Below are 15,654 nucleotides of genomic sequence, written 5' to 3' on the forward strand. Positions count from 1 at the left end.
TTTTATTTTCCCCTTCAGGATTCACTTTTCTATAGGCCATTGCAATTGTCGTTACGTCGTCCTTTGATTTCGGCTGTGATTATTATTTTCGAACCATATTTATTACCGATAGATTCCTAATTTGGTGTTGTTAGTTCGGTGAGGAACCTCATCATCGTCGTCATCACCACAATTATCATCGTCATCACTGAAACGAGGAAGAAGCTTGAGGACGAAGCTCGAGGAAGAAGATCGGGCCACCACCACCACCACCGCCCCGTCAGCTATGTCACGCAGAGCCACGTCCCGGGAAGTCGACCTGCAGGAGGGCCTGTCCGCGACCGCCGTTTCGGACGAGAGCGTGGGAAGGCGTCCGGGCTCCCTCTCGTCGCCCACCACAGGCATGCCTCGATCAGAAATACAGCTGCCCCGACCACCCAGCCGCATGCCGTACGTGGCAGTTTGCAGCGTTGGTATACTCATGATCGTCGTTGGCATCGCTGTGACAACCTACAAGCTGCACGCAGGCGAAGCAGTCGTCACGTTTTTCAACCGCTCTATGGGACTCATGTGGGTGTCTAACGCGCCGCCGTCTTACAGCGTTGGTTCAGGAGCCGACCGCTGGCATCTTACCAAGCGTGAGAAGAAAGTGTTCCTCACTGAGCATAGCTGCAACAATGACGTATGTGTATGGATTGAAAACTACCTGCGCGGACGGATGAATTCGAGTGTGAACCCTTGCAATGACTTCCACGCCTACGTCTGCTCCCGGCACTGGGCGTCCCGTGACCTGGACGTGCAGTCGAGGGCATACCGGGAGAGAGCCTCCGGCATGATGATGATGGACGTAGAGAAGTTTTTCCGGAATTACCTGAAGCAGAACGAAGAGCACTACCACAAATATCCCGGAGTGTTCTTACACCAGGCCATCTCACTATTTCCCAAGTGCCAATCTGAAGAGAAAAATGACAGGAACCTTACCTCCATGCGGAACCTGCTGCGAGAGTACAATCTAGGCAACTGGCCCTACACGAAAGCCCCTCGTGGCGCTAACATCGTCTCTGTGTCAGCTTTTCTGGACCGAGACATGGGAGTCTTCCCATTCGCGAGGGTGTTCCTACAGAAACCCTTCGAGGATGACCGCAGTTACACTATCCATATCGACGCACCAAGTCTGACGATGAAGAGGTACAACCTGGCGTATCTTGACGAATCACCGGAGAACTTCACACAGAAGGTGGCATTAGCGTTGTCTCTCTTCGATGCTAAGCAGGACGCACTTAAGCAAGCGGAAGCCATCGTGCTTTTAGAAAAGCAGCTGCACAATATAGCGACTGTACCCCACTTTATCGAGTTTCCTGCCAGGGTTAAGCGGTTAGGACAGCTGATCCGCAAAGGAAAGTGGGACTGGAAAACATATCTGGCAATACTGTTCCAAGACATCGAGACATTCGAGAACGACAAGCCTGTCGCCATTATGGATCCCGACTACATCAGCAAATTGCCTAAGATTCTCGATGAAACAGACACTGTAACTCTGTTAAATTATGTTGGCTACCGCCTTGTGGTGCACGTGTCTCCGCTGCTGGCAAAAGTTGCCAGCCCACTCCTGCGCCTCAGCCACGACCACTACCTCGAGTTTGTCCCTCAACGGCTTCAAGCTTGCATGCATATGCTCGAACGAGTTTACAAACACGGTATGCGTTTCTTTGGCCGGATGACATTCAGTAGAAGCAACTCTACGCTGCTGTTGAAGCACTATGACTACAGCATGGCAAGCCTCGAGATGCAACTGAAGAGCAGTATCACAGATCGCCTCCTCTCCTCATCATCGTGGCTGGATCGTTCCGCGATCGGTGTTGCCGTCGACAAAGTGGAGAACATGCGTCTCATATTCCTGGGCAGCGCCGACGATATCAACACTATCGCGAGCTACTACAACTTCAACGCCCAGCCTCTGGACCCCAGCCACCTCGTCGAAAGTTTTCGAGAGATCCAATCGGGAACAATGAACGTCTACTGGGAGACAAAACCGCCGAAGGATGACCTGGATGCGAGATACGACCACACCGCACTGTCACCCGGACATGAGTACTTCTTCGGCCGAAACGTTCTTTTTATCCCGCACTCGAACATTGCCTTCCTGAACGACATCACCAAAAGCATCGACCCACTCTTGTTCCCGCTCGTCTTGGGGGAAGTCTTCCGAGGCATGTTTGCCGCTGTGGACAGGCGCGGCTCCTCGGTGGACCACAACCTCGCAGTCGCGACTTGGTGGAACAACGACGAGATGAGCAAGTTCTCACAGTTGGAACTTTGCTTTCAGGACCAGTATTACGTCGTGATACGCGAATTGATCGGTGACAATTTCGAGGCACGCATAAGGTTGGACGAAAATATTGCGGACAATGCCATCCTTGGCCCGCTGTACGACATGTACATGAAGACAATGACGTCCCAAGATGGTGCGGACCGGCTCAAGGTGTCCATCGATGGACGTCAGCTCGACATGGAGCAATTATTTTTCGTTTTATACGCAGTTGGACTTTGCGATAACCCGAACCGGGACGCATGGGTACGGAAGCTCAAGTTCGGCGAGATTCCAGGCCGGCTTAGAATCAACATCCCGCTGATGAACTTCGCCAAGTTTTCGGCTGCCTTCAGCTGCGCAAAGGGCATGCCCATGAACCCCGTTCGAAAATGCACGATCTGGTAAATTGTTCTGATGCTCTTCTAAGACAGCGCGTACAGGATTGAATTGGCACTTGTGTTGAAAAAGCGGCAGCACTTGCTACTCTCATTTTCTGTTACTTTAGATATATGATTTTCGTCCATCAGTTCCTAAGAATTTTTTATGTGGCTCGTTATTGGTCCATTAAAACCATCAATCCTAGAGACGCATGTCTGTTGAAGAGGCCTCGTGTCTCTGTTTTATGCCTCTTCGTATCAAAAGAGTGTCACACCCTATAGAACCATTCAATGATGAAAACGTATGAAGACATATAAAAGGTTGATATTACTGTTCGAGTGCACGAGGCAAGTAACAACGCTGGAGACTTGGTTGAGGTGCACTGGCAGGAGTACATCTTGCTTGTTTGTATATTAAACCAAGTTTGTGAGCTGAAGTGTTGAAAGCACACGGGAAATTCGAGATCATTTCAGGTGAAGAGGCTCTTTTGCCAATGCCACGTTTGCTCTTTGAAAGATATATGCCGCCTACTTCCCGAGGTTTCCTCCACTCTATGTCGTTTTCCCACTTTACGCGAAGGGTGGGAATTGGATGTTGAACCACTCCCCAAATGATAAATTTGAGCCTTCTTCAGGAAGTGGGTAAGGCCAATAACTTTGTCTAAAGCAAAATAACGACAGCAGATAAATATCTTTTAAATGCAGAGCATTTCAGTAACTCATGATGTCACCCGCGTTGGCGTCCGTAGTCCGCACCGCACCCCTCCCTACTATATAAAAAAAAGAAATACTATCCGGCGCCAGTGTTCGATACCTCGACCCTGCGGGCGGAACGCAATGTACAAGGTACTCTAACCACTGCGCCACAAAGCCGACACAGAATGCGAGGCTATGAACGCGCCTTATATCGTTGACTCATTCAAATTACTGCTGACGAGCGCTCTCTCGTCAGCAGTTGCCACAAGTGCAACAACATTAACGTAACGCAAACTACTTAACGTCGTGCGCCCCCGGAAATGCTCTGCATTTGATCGTGCCCCTCGCGAGGGGGATGTTTCAATGCGTCTTCCTACTGGCCAGTACACTCGTCGCCATTTGTCGGATGTTGTGCGAACCCTTTGCGGCTGATGGCGCGCGATTTGAAACGACATTTGCATATGATCAAACTGAAAGGCTGTCCAAGAAAAACAAATACCAGGGCCAGAGTTTCTGCAGTGGATGTAGTATTCTAAACGGGGATACGGCAAGCCTGTCCTCGGAAGCAAAACCAGCCTCACAAATAGACAGCACATATATGACACCGAAGAATCTGGCACTTCGGGAGCGTCCTGAGTCATGATTTTGTCACCCTTCCCTTCGTGTTTTTGGACGCCGCCATCTTTACATGTCTACGTCATCGATTCCCAGATGTTCGTCATGAGCTAGACATCCTTTTTTTTTCATATACAAGCAACGCACCAAACATATCCGGTTTCGATATCTGGTCTTACCACTACAGGCAACAGTTTTTCACTCCTACCAAAAAAGGGAAACAAAACAATGGAAAGGTCATGTAGGGTATACGGCACGGCATGCTGAAGTTCTTTATTTGAAATACTGAATCTATTTCTTTCTTTCATTTTTTGTTTACTTTTCTTGTTTATTATTGTTCTCCTTTTTACTTCCTCTCCCTTTTCCTTTTTGACGTAGTCCGCCCGCCCTCCTTGAAGAAACGAGATCCTGCGTACGCCACTGGTGGTAATCGAGGTAGATAATACGAGACGCCTGTAAAGAAAGGAGGCACGAAAACAGTGAAAAGAACCGCCCCACAGCGCGCTCACAGTGGGAGCCGACACCCAAAAAGTACGTCACCGTAGTTCCCTGCTGTAATGTCTTTAGATTACGTGCGAGGTAGTTACTTCAGCTGAAACCTGATGCCCCCGGGACAGCAGCTAAACACCCGTAACGGTTTTGGTATAAAAGGCTAAAAGCACTTCTGTTACAGATAGATAGCATATTATGGCCCTTTAATGGCCAGAAATATTATTGGGGGCACTGAAGCCAACTTATGTGATTTTAATGCGAAAGCACTATGGTAATGAGAATCGGCGATTCGGGCTTTATGGTATGACAGCCTCTGACGTCTTCGCGGGTCCATTCTTTTTAGTGGTGCGTGGGAATCGCGCACGGGAATGTTGACATTGCATCCAAATAGGGAATTGGTGAATTGGCCGTGAGCTTTAGTCAGGTATGCTAGTCCGAACAACATTCGGAACTGCGCACTGAGAAGGAACGATTCTGTATTAAGATAGCTTCGTGGAACAAGCATTACACCTATGCGATGTAACTTAAATATCTCCGCAGCACGGCCGCGGGATTCCGTAACTCTTTCTCATTCAAAGCACTAAAATAGATCCAAGTGTTGCCCGCAAGCCGTGCTCGTTCATGGCGTTACAGTGTTAAGGTCACTTTCCTGTCACCGCGCGTCCCTGCGTTTTATTCGAGTTCCTGCCGACGACTGCAGTTGTCCTTTTCACAAGCCAATCCTTTTGAGTGGGTGTGTGACGGATCCGAAGATTACTCGGAACTTGTCGGAAAAAGGTACGAAATATTAAGCACATTAGCCCACACCTTTACAATTATCAATGGGAGTGGTGCACCCAGCTAGCCACATTACACACATGATTTGGGCTCGTGATGCTCAGCCACGAAGTCTACAAGCACGCTTACGCATTTCCAGTGCGGAGTAGTGGACACCTTTTTGCTTAGCTCCGATCCCGGAATAAAAATCAAGGTCGTCCAACTGGCCGAACATGCTGCTCGCGCCCAAGGGCTACTGGCCGCCATCTGAGGGGGAGGAATCCAAAAATTTTCCCCGCATTTCCCCGAGGGGAGGAATGTGAAAGTGCGAATGCAGGAGTTGAATTTGCGCGGTTCGGTAATGTTCGCGAAAGAGAGATCACACACACACACACACACACACACACAACTACAAAGAAAGAAAGAGGCATTTATTCACAGACACCTACTTGTGTTGTCGTTGTACTTGATTGCTAGAGCGGATCTCAGCTTTGAAATTTCGTGTCAGTACTCCTTTAAGCGGGTGCATTAGCCCTTCTCACGCCCGATTCCTGGCCAATCCCCCACGAGGGTATGTGCCATGCACAGACACCTATTTGTGTTGTCGTTGTACTTGATTGCTAGAGCGGATCTCAGCTTTGAAATTTCGTGTCAGTACTCCTTTAAGCGGGTGCATTAGCCCTTCTCACGCCCGATTCCTGGCCAATCCCCCACGTGGGTATGTGCCATGTCAGCGGTCAGGCAGCGCGCGCCCATCTCCCCCCGTTGCCAAGGAAGACGAGGAGATTCCTGGCCAATCCCCCACGTGGGTATGTGCCATGTCAGCGGCCAGGCAGCGCGCGCCCATCTCCCCCCGTTGCCAAGGAAGGCGAGGAGCGCGCGCACCCGCAGCTGTTGCTATGTGGACGGACGGCGGTCACCGGAATTCAGGGTCGCTTATAAAGTGCATTCGCACTTAAAAGGCTCCCACTTCCCCTTCCTCTTTTCACCCAGCTCTGGGCAAAATAAAGCCATCATCATGGGCATCATCATCATTATCGTCGTCGTCGTCGTCATCATCATCTGCATCAGCGTAAATTCCCGGAACGAGTACAGCACACGCGATGTAGCAGCAAGTTATCGGAAGGAGGGAGCCAGGTTTCGCATTCAAAGCACGTAGGCAGACTTCAAGGGGCCATGAAGACGAAATACAAGTTTGTTTCATTGAAAAGTCTGGTATGTCTCGATAACGCTGACACCAGTTTTATAGTAAATGAAGCCTTGGCGATTGCTCAGCCACTTTCCGGCGATTATTACAAGACGTCAGGGAATCTGGTTTGTGCGGTTTGGGCCGCTCATCTAAGCCTCTGCCAGGGAAACAAGACTGTGCGATTGCAGTGGTGCCCATAGTTCCGTTGATATTGTACCGCTGGAATGCGAACGTACAGTTAAAACACTGAAAAGAAATGTTTTAGTGCTGGCATTTATTACGTCGCTCCTTCCCGTATTACGTCACCTCAATGCGAATTTTGAAACATTTCCTATATCTCTTGGGAATGGTTGCTTTCTTTTATTTACATACTTATTCCCTGTTCCCACTCTCCCCCATCCCCTTCAAGGTCTTATGACCTCCTTCAATAAGCAGCCAAGAAATCAATCAATCTCGCGTGATAAACTTGAGCTGACAGTCAGCTCATGCATCGGCCTCCTCGCCTGCGTCCAGGTGTCGTGTAGCGCTGTTTCAAGCTTTGACCTGTACGTTATTTTTTCCTTCGTTAAATGCCTACGGTCTTTGCCCTTATACATTCTTACGGTAAGCACAGCGCATACCATCAGGGGATCCATCAGCGACGACGAAGAAACAGTAAATGGCACGGACTCGTTGCTCGGGTTCTCATGGTCACATTTGTATGCATAGGTTGCTTTATAGTGGTTACCTCTGTTTATACTCTGCTCATTTTTATTTCTCTGCTTTAATCCATTCCAATATCGCAATATTTATTTTTACCAAAAGCTGAATAGTTTCCTTCGGTAAAGCACCCATTTACTGGCCAATCCCCCTGAGTGGGAAGAGTAATCTGACTGGTACCGTCACTACCACCACCACCGTCATAGTCGCTTGTACATAGATTGCATCGCCCTGCGGCAACATCCTGTAAATACGACGCTTCACCATCAACCACCGCTCGTCTCATTTGTTCTGCCGCCACGTAACAATATGAAGAAATTTTCGAACACAGTCGAACTTAGTCATAACGAACACTGATAAAGCGAACTAAATAAGAGGCTTGTTTGCTCACGCTTCATTTCAAAGACATCTATTCTTTTTTTATAACGAAACCGAAACCTTAAGAGCCGCGCGATATTGGCTAGAACGAAGAAATATTTGGTGCCCGCGACGCTCAAAACTCTACAGCTAGCATGATAAAGCCAAATTTTAAAATGTGAGACAAAACAACAATTTTTTAGTAGCATAAAACTATTTATTGCGTGGACACTGACCAACTTCATTCCGCTCAGACTGTGAAAAGCCACCAGGCGAAGGCAACATCCTCCTTTAAGTAAATAAGGCCGGCCTGTATTGCCGAACGAACCTTGTTCGGTTGAAATTTCACGTTCTCACGTTCCGGTCTGTTTAGTTTGAAATGCCGCAAGGAGACAGATAAGGACTACCTAGTTTATAGTGGGTACGAAGCCTAGAACAATGCGGTTTTTACCTACGATTGTTGCGCAAACAAGATTGCCGATTTATTAGAGCCGCTTTTCACCTCTACGGATATAACGAATATTGGATATAGCGAACTAATTTACTGCCCGATACTGCTTCGTTATAACGAGGTTCGACTGTACTGTTTTATTTCTTTTTTTTTTTTTGCATTTAGCCTGCGCAACTTTCCCACTAGTTGAACGCGCTTGCGCTCTAAAACGCGCTTGCCCTCTCCTTATCTCTCTCTCCCTGTCGTTGCCCCCATTGCTTGAGAATGTGGCGGACCGATTTGTGATCACGTCCTCTCTAGGAAGTACAAGGTATTTGGTGCTGGATTGCGATTCGATTAGCCTGCCTTGACGCGTGAGCCGCATAGAGGGTTGTTTCGCCGTGGGTTACGTACAAGACTGAGTTCTGACTTACAGGGGGAGCATTTGAGGCCGACCCTCTTCACTGATTCCTTCACCGCACGTAGCGCAATTTGGAGGTTGTCCTGAATTCAGGCTCCGGTTGCCTGTATTGTTCTATATCGGGATGTATGCAACGTATAGATATTCATTAATTTCAGCTATATAGGGCAAGGCTGCGGCTCCAGACGTCGCGGCCACTTCGCTCGAATTCAATCCTGTGTCACGGCAATGCTCTTGATTGGCCAATCCAGGCAGCCAACAATAAAATTTTGGCCAACGACGATGTCCAGTAAACTATTTGGCTGAAAAGTGCGCTCTGCGCTGCGGCATCACGCTATGGACTTGCTGAATTCCGCAGTGCCGCAGTGCAGACCGCATTTTAATGCGTACAATTCTTTGCGAGCCCCCCCCCCCCTTACCTTCATCCCCAACCATATAACGCCATGCACGTTTACCAAAATTCGAAATTGACGAAGTTAACACATTTATGCGCTACGTTACCGCAAACAAAGACAATTGGTGTTTGGTCCTTTCTTTTCTTTGTCCGGTGTCCCGTTTGCTAGCAGTATGACTTCATTGGTTAGTAACCAACTCGCCCAACTTTCCGCTTGAATGGTGCAAAAAACTTTTTGAAAAACAAAAGCACATTATAAAAACTAAGTAAGAAATAAAAAGTACGTACGTTATACCGTTCCCTCACGAAACGAAGGCCAAATTAAAAAAAAAGTCCCCCACCCTATATGACGGAAATTCGAATAAAAGATCATGAGAAATGATTGTGTAACGCCTTGCATTAGCCCGAAAATTTAGAATTAACCCACTAAACCATTACAACACCATAAATGTACATGATTTTCGAAAATAACCACGAAGCAAAACTGTAATAAAGCTATAAAATAACCCAACGTATCTGGCTAATGATAGTAAACTGGCTACCTGATGGAGGTCAAAAGCAAAACCGTCCGTGTGTACGAGATTTGTACGAGATGTACGAGGCGCATGTTAAAGGAGCCATGAAGAGAAAACACAAGTTTGATTCATTCGAAAGATTGCCTCGTTAGAACCATAACGAGTAACGACACCACTTATAACGCAAACTTCGCTCAAATAAGCTACATAATTAGGAAAAAAGGAAATGACCATGCGACCCACCAGCTCATTTTCCGCAACAGAACCTGTGATGTCACTTGGGAATGCTCTGCGATTGGCGGAGGCCGGCAAAAGCAAACGCATGTTAGGCAGGGCTTACAGTTTGCATAGCGAGCTAAATGCCCGCGAAACATACTGCACATTCTTTTTATGACAAAGAACGGTGGAGTAAACGGTTGAAGGTCCGAACGAACTCGCAAGCGTGTGCGGCAATACATACGAAACAAGCGCCGGCCGAGCTCGACATCTCGCCGTCGCGCAGACGAATTTTCGGGTTCGAGGCTCTTCGGGGCCAACGAACCGCTCCAGCACGCACAGCCGCGACCTTGCTTCGTATCGTAATCCCTTCACAGGAGGTTGGCCGTCATATCGCCAACCAGCAAAGGTAAAAAAGAAACGAGGGGAGTAAGGAACAGCAAGAAGCGGCGAGATAGTGCCAGTCGTCGCGTAAGTTTCGAATGGTGTTGGCTTGCTGCTGTCGTTACGAGCTCGTTTCCAGTTTACAACCACTGAAAACTTCAGTTTGTTCGAGTACTTTCGAACGGCTTTCCATACACGACACCGGCCAACTGGCATAAGTGATACTGCTACTGAAATTGAACTATTATTAACCGTAATCAAAATACGGCACATACGTACCAGTCTATATTCGTCCGTCGCGACGGGGCTGACGAGGCAGCGGTGCCGACGGCTGGGCGTTCGTCTGTTGTGGCTATCGCGGAATGGTCGCTTTCCCGTCCACCGCGTATCCCACAACTCTTGCCGCTCGTGCACTTAGAAGCATTGAGCGTTTTTTGTGGTGTGAGGTTGTTAAATGCAAGCCCGAGCTCCTCGGCGAGAGTTTTGTTCTCCGGATCAGGCGATTCCATGACTAGGGCTGCGGGTGCACTAGGTTTTACTAGTATTTTTAAAATGGCCGCCGTCTCGATCGACTCCCGCGTGTGGGTGCTATATGGAGTCGACATACTAAGTATCTGTTTCATGGACCGGCTCTATGACGCCATTGTACACGTCACGGAATGTTCAATTTTAGCGGGAGATTTAAAATTTGGCTTAAATTGCCTTATTTCTCAGTGAATAAAGCATCATTTGCTTCCGGGAAAGCGCTTGGGGTACTATGAAACACCTAATCTTTCGAATAAAACAAACTTTTGTTTTCTCTTCATGGCTCCTTTAAAGATCCCCAGGTGGCCAAAATTAATCCGGAGCCATCCACTGCGGCGTGCCTCATAGCCTAGGCGTAGCTTCTGCGTGTTAAACCTTCCAATCAATAAATCAATCAAATCTTGCTATAAAAAAATTTACGATGGAGACAAGCGGCGGAGAGTAGACAATTTTCTACATTTCTGCACATTTTTTAGTTTAAGGGTATAGGCATGCGGCCGCAATGCGCCGGATACGCTTTGTTGTGACGTGGGTGTCTCGACGCGAAATTCTCGACCACTAGCCAATTAAGCAATGTTTCCCAGTAAAACATGTTCCATCTGCTTTCTGCGAACAATGTACTTCTCGGAACTATGAATGTACGATAAAACTATATTCGCGGCAGAGTTTTACCCTGCGCAGCCGCTTCCAGCCGCCGCACCTGTCATGCGAGACAGGATACGTGCATTGTGCTTTGACATTTACAAGCCCCGACGTTCGACGTGAAGAAAGCAGCGGACTCTGATGAAGCAGCTTCTCCGAACTTAATCCTTGGAATTTTTTACACGCCGACGCTGCAAATTGGCGCGATGCGAGCTGTAGTGGAAATTTCGGCTCACGGTCGTTTTCAAGAATAGCGTTCCCAAGAACCAGACCTCTGTGCGGAATAGCTGTTGCGGTAACTGCCTATGGCATGTAAGCACGCGGATGTATGCGGCCATGGAAACGCTCTTTCGATGCACGTTTTTAAGAGAAACGTGTGTGCCACGTATTTTCATGTCTTCGAACAAAATTTCACGTTTCCTTCGAGCGCGAGACATTCCATAACGCGGCCTGTGTGTTCTATGGGCACGTCGCACGCCGCTTAAAACCTGATTTGGACCATACGCTCACACGTATCATCATTTGGATAGGCGTTTAGAATAGACCAGCTATCCATCGGCAACGTTTTCAAGATCAGTAGAGTCAAAATAACAGCGTGTGTCTCCCTTAGGGAATACTGTTGTCAATACTCAGGGGAAACGAAATTTCAAATTCAAATTCGAATTCAAATTTATTCATTTATGCCTTCACATCTCATGTTGCAAAGAATGTGGACAAAAAGCCAGCACAGGCGCTGGCTTGACAAGGACCTTACCCCGTGTACACACGTCGACGGCAGCGCAGCACTGCCGGCCTCTAATTACAAAGCAAGTGTCATATAATACCGAAAAAAAGAATGAACAGAAACAAGTCGAACCTCAGTCGACCAACCAAGTGTGAAAAAAAGAAAGGAAAACAGGTGAAAACGAAATGAATGAAAAAAATGAACAGAACAGTTTATAAACGGTACGGTACACAATGCACAGTTCAGACGAAACAAATAAGCACCTTGTTTACATCCTAGAGAATTTGAAAACTTACACAATGGTACAACGTAAAAACAAGCGTGAATGCAAGTACAGATAACACGTATGCACATTTAGCAGAAGAGCGCCAAATCAACATTGCATTGCTTCCACGATTTAGGCGTTAGGTTTTCTGGCTGTATATTACACAGGTGTTTGCTCATACGTTTCACCTAAATTTTTAGACACCTATATGTCGTGCACAAATGGCTTCGCTGGTCATTCCCGGTTTCCGAATGAAATGGCTCCTGTTGGTTTTTGTTTGTTTGTTTGTTTGTTGTTTTTTGTTTTTTTTCAAAACTGCGACGTTTTAACATCTTGGCTTCCCGATACACGCGTCTAGAGTCGATGATCTTCTAAAAAGAAGCAGTGATTTCTTGGGGAACATTTTTTTTTGTAAATGGGAGGAGAATCTGCATTAAAATTACAAATTTCCCTCGCCGGGGTAAGGACGACCGACGAGCTGAGCCACACTGATCTGTACATCGCGGAAGACGCGATTTGGATAATTGGGCTCTCACCATCCGTTTTCTTGACTACCATGCAGGCCCTCAAAAAGAAACAGAGGTTACAGTGGCGTCCAAGTGAACAAAGCGATAATGACAAGCGTGTTTGTGTCCCTGTACTTCGAAGCAAGAGAAAACTAACGTGCAACGTCAGTTTCACGTTCTCGAGGCCGGAGATTAGACCACTGCATTTCCAAAGAGAACAGGTGTGCATGGCTCAACAGAAGCCTTAGAACTCTGGCAGGGTAATTTATGAACGGCTTTTTTTTTTTTTCGGTGAAAGTGTGCAGCCCCTACTCTAATGTGGGCCTTTGCTGACTATCACACGTATGAGGAGCTAACAGCCGCTCTTTGGACGCATAGCTTTGGCACAGACCAGTCGTTGAACTTTTCTTCCACGAAATCCATTAAATCTGTCCCGGTGGACGGCCGTTCAACTCTTCCCAAAGGACAGTTGCTCAGCCTTTCTAAAAAATGGTTCTTGAACTTCTTCTGCATGCCGGCCACGCAGCCATTGTATAAATTTAGCCGCTGAACTTACATTGTAGTCTGGCTGTTGAACCGCGGCAGGGATTCAGTCGTTTTAATTTGCGTTGTCCACGCACTCACCTGGCCTTAAAATATCTAGCCGAGATATAGGCTGTTGGCCACATGTCAGTTTGAACAGTCCGGTTCAACATTTATGACTTTGCAAATGAAATTATTTGTGCTTACGAGAGAAAAAAAAATAAACTCGTAAACTCGTAAACTGATGTGTCACACACTCACACGGAGAACCTGTGAGTGTATGTTACAAGCCATCGCGGTTTTCACGTCTCCTTTTCTTCCTTTCCTTGACTGCAGTAGCTAAGGAATGTCATCGCTTTCAAAACCGACTTGAGCCCCGTTTACATTGACCCGACGAGGACGCGTTGAGTCGAAATAAACAGGTTTTTTGGACTCGACACCCCCATGTATAAGCGGACGGGGTGGGTCAGAGAGCCGTCGCGGCGAGTCCAGTCAACTCGGAGGCAGGGGGTGGGTTAGCTCGCTTGTCGGGCTGAGTCGGCGGGCCGCGGGGAGCAGAATACCGGATTTGCGCGGTTCTAACGCGCCCCCAATCGTAACGCGCAGGTAACTTCGCGCAGGAAAATTCGAAAAAAAAAATGTGACACTGACGGTACTGCGCAGATGGAAAAGACATGACACCACGTACCTGGAAGAGGGAGATTTTATTTGGCATGCAGCTCTGGAAGCCAAAAATGAATTGTGCTTCGCAAGGTTGCTTATAAAGCTGCTGCTGGAAATAAAGTTATAGCGGGGAACACTGAAGCTGCTTGCGATTTCAAGAGCCTTGATCTTCATAATTCTAAGCGTTAGGGGCTAAGCAGAAGCACAGAAAAATGTGCAACAGCTGACCAGGGTATGCGGCATGCCATTGAGGAATCAGTGCGCCGAAATTCACTCACGTGGTGTTGACGGATTGTTTTTATTGGATTGAGTTGGATTTTGCGGGTACTTCGTGTCCGTTGCGCATGGCAATGCTGCTGGTCGCTTTACAGCCTATTTCGGTTTTGAGCCCGATTGTAACGCGCACAGAAGTATTAAGCTACCTTTTAGCAAAAGAGGGTGCGCGTTAAAATCGTGAAAATACGGTAGCCCCTTTTCCGTGAACCCCGCCGCTCCCCTCACCTCGATTCTTTGGACGGGGTACATATAAACTCAGACGCGTCGAGGTAAGCTGAACCCGCCACTCAACTCACCCCGACCCCGTCGCGTCCATGTACACGGGGCTTTGTTGTCGCCGCTGATTTCTTGTAACCACGGGCAGGCACCTATAGTGTATTTGAGATGCTGCGTGCAGCACTGTATACGTTACATTGTTGTCAACAATTCCCCCACTGAGCATGCCTAACTCACCGTGAATGGGGCCTTGAAAGGGCATTTCCGTCTCCCCTCTCGGCTAGTGGAACCCCCAGGCCCCAGCACTTATTGTCGTTTTCCTTCACGGTGAGTTAGGTGCCCTCAGTGGGCGGACTGTTGACATCAATGCAGCCTCCACAGTGCTGCACGCAGATTCTGAAATGAAGTATAGAGTTAAGGAAAGTGACAGCCTGTTCAGACGGACTATTATTTCAGCGCAGACAATTGCGGTTTTTGTTTTCCTCATATGATGCACGAAGGCTCACCCACGAGTGCACTCACCGCCCCTCACCACTCACGAGTGAGTGGTGAGTGAGCCTCGCTATCATTTTGAACTGGCGAGTGCCAGTGTGAGTGAGTGCGAGCCCCAGTCGCAGTGAGCCCCACTCACCACTCGCGAGTGCAAGAGGCACTTGCGGGGAACCACGCTAACCACTCGCGAGTGCGAATGCCACTCTCCATGAGGCCTGCTCGCCACTACCGAGTGCAAGTGCACTCAAGACTCTCGTGTGGCGAGCGCCACTCGCTACTCGCGGGTGCTGAGTCCCGCTCAGCACTCGCGAGTGCACTCGCGCTACTCGCGCCATTTGCGGGGATTACCGCGGTCAACGCCACTATTGCGCAGGAGCCGCTCGCAGTGATGGTTGTTAACGGCGCGATTGCGTTTGCTTCGGAAATATGTCGTCACTGCACTCCTGCTAAGGGGCTCCGTAAAATTAACTCGGTCGTGGCGTGCTGATTTAGGAATATAATTTGGATGGGCAGGTGTCGCCGTAATACACTGACACTGTTCCGTTTCATGACTCATGGAAAGGTCTGCTGCGCGCACTCGCGTGCGAGGGGAGACGACGAGTGGTGAGCGCGTGTGGTGACGGTGAGGGGCGAGCGTGAGTGACTGCGAGTGGTGAACTATAAGAGTTCAGGAAAGTGACAGCCTGTTCAGACGGACTATTATTTCAGCGCAGACAATTGCGGTTTTTTTTTTCCTCATATGATGCACGCGACGAATTTGTGAGCATATGTTGGAAGGCTCACTCACGAGTGCACTCACCCCCCCTCACCACTCACGTGTCGCGAAGAGGAGATCCCTTGATGTTTTCTGGTTGTTTTTTATTTTAGTTCTGTGCGGCCGCCGGGGCTCTTCCTCCCAAGTGTGTGTGTAAAAGCGCTTCGGACGCGGCTCGGCCACCGAGGCCCAGCTTTTCTAAGAAACGCAGGCCGGGTGTGTGTTGGCCCGTCGGCCG

The 15,654-nt window shown here is 48.3% G+C and overlaps 2 protein-coding genes across 2 annotated transcripts in view; both read left to right on the forward strand.

The window, feature by feature from the left end:
• Positions 1 to 15,654, forward strand: part of LOC144179324 (alpha-mannosidase 2x-like) — a 203,510-nt gene that overhangs the window by 43,660 nt on the left and 144,196 nt on the right. The gene's annotated exons all lie outside the window — the stretch shown is intronic.
• LOC144178840 (neprilysin-1-like) lies at positions 266 to 2,695 on the forward strand. Its single transcript, XM_077706971.1, has one exon. It carries the CDS (start codon positions 266 to 268, stop codon positions 2,693 to 2,695), a length of 2,430 nt encoding a protein of 809 aa, XP_077563097.1.

This window comes from Haemaphysalis longicornis, unplaced genomic scaffold, assembly GCF_048455015.1.
Source record: "Haemaphysalis longicornis isolate Haplotype H1 unplaced genomic scaffold, Haemaphysalis longicornis Haplotype H1 scaffold_4, whole genome shotgun sequence".
Classification (NCBI taxonomy): Eukaryota; Metazoa; Arthropoda; class Arachnida; order Ixodida; family Ixodidae; genus Haemaphysalis; species Haemaphysalis longicornis.

Coding starts and splice junctions, on each gene's coding strand:
- LOC144178840 (XM_077706971.1), top strand. CDS start 266: ATGTCACGCAGAGCCACGTCCCGGGAAGTCGACCTGCAGGAGGGCCTG.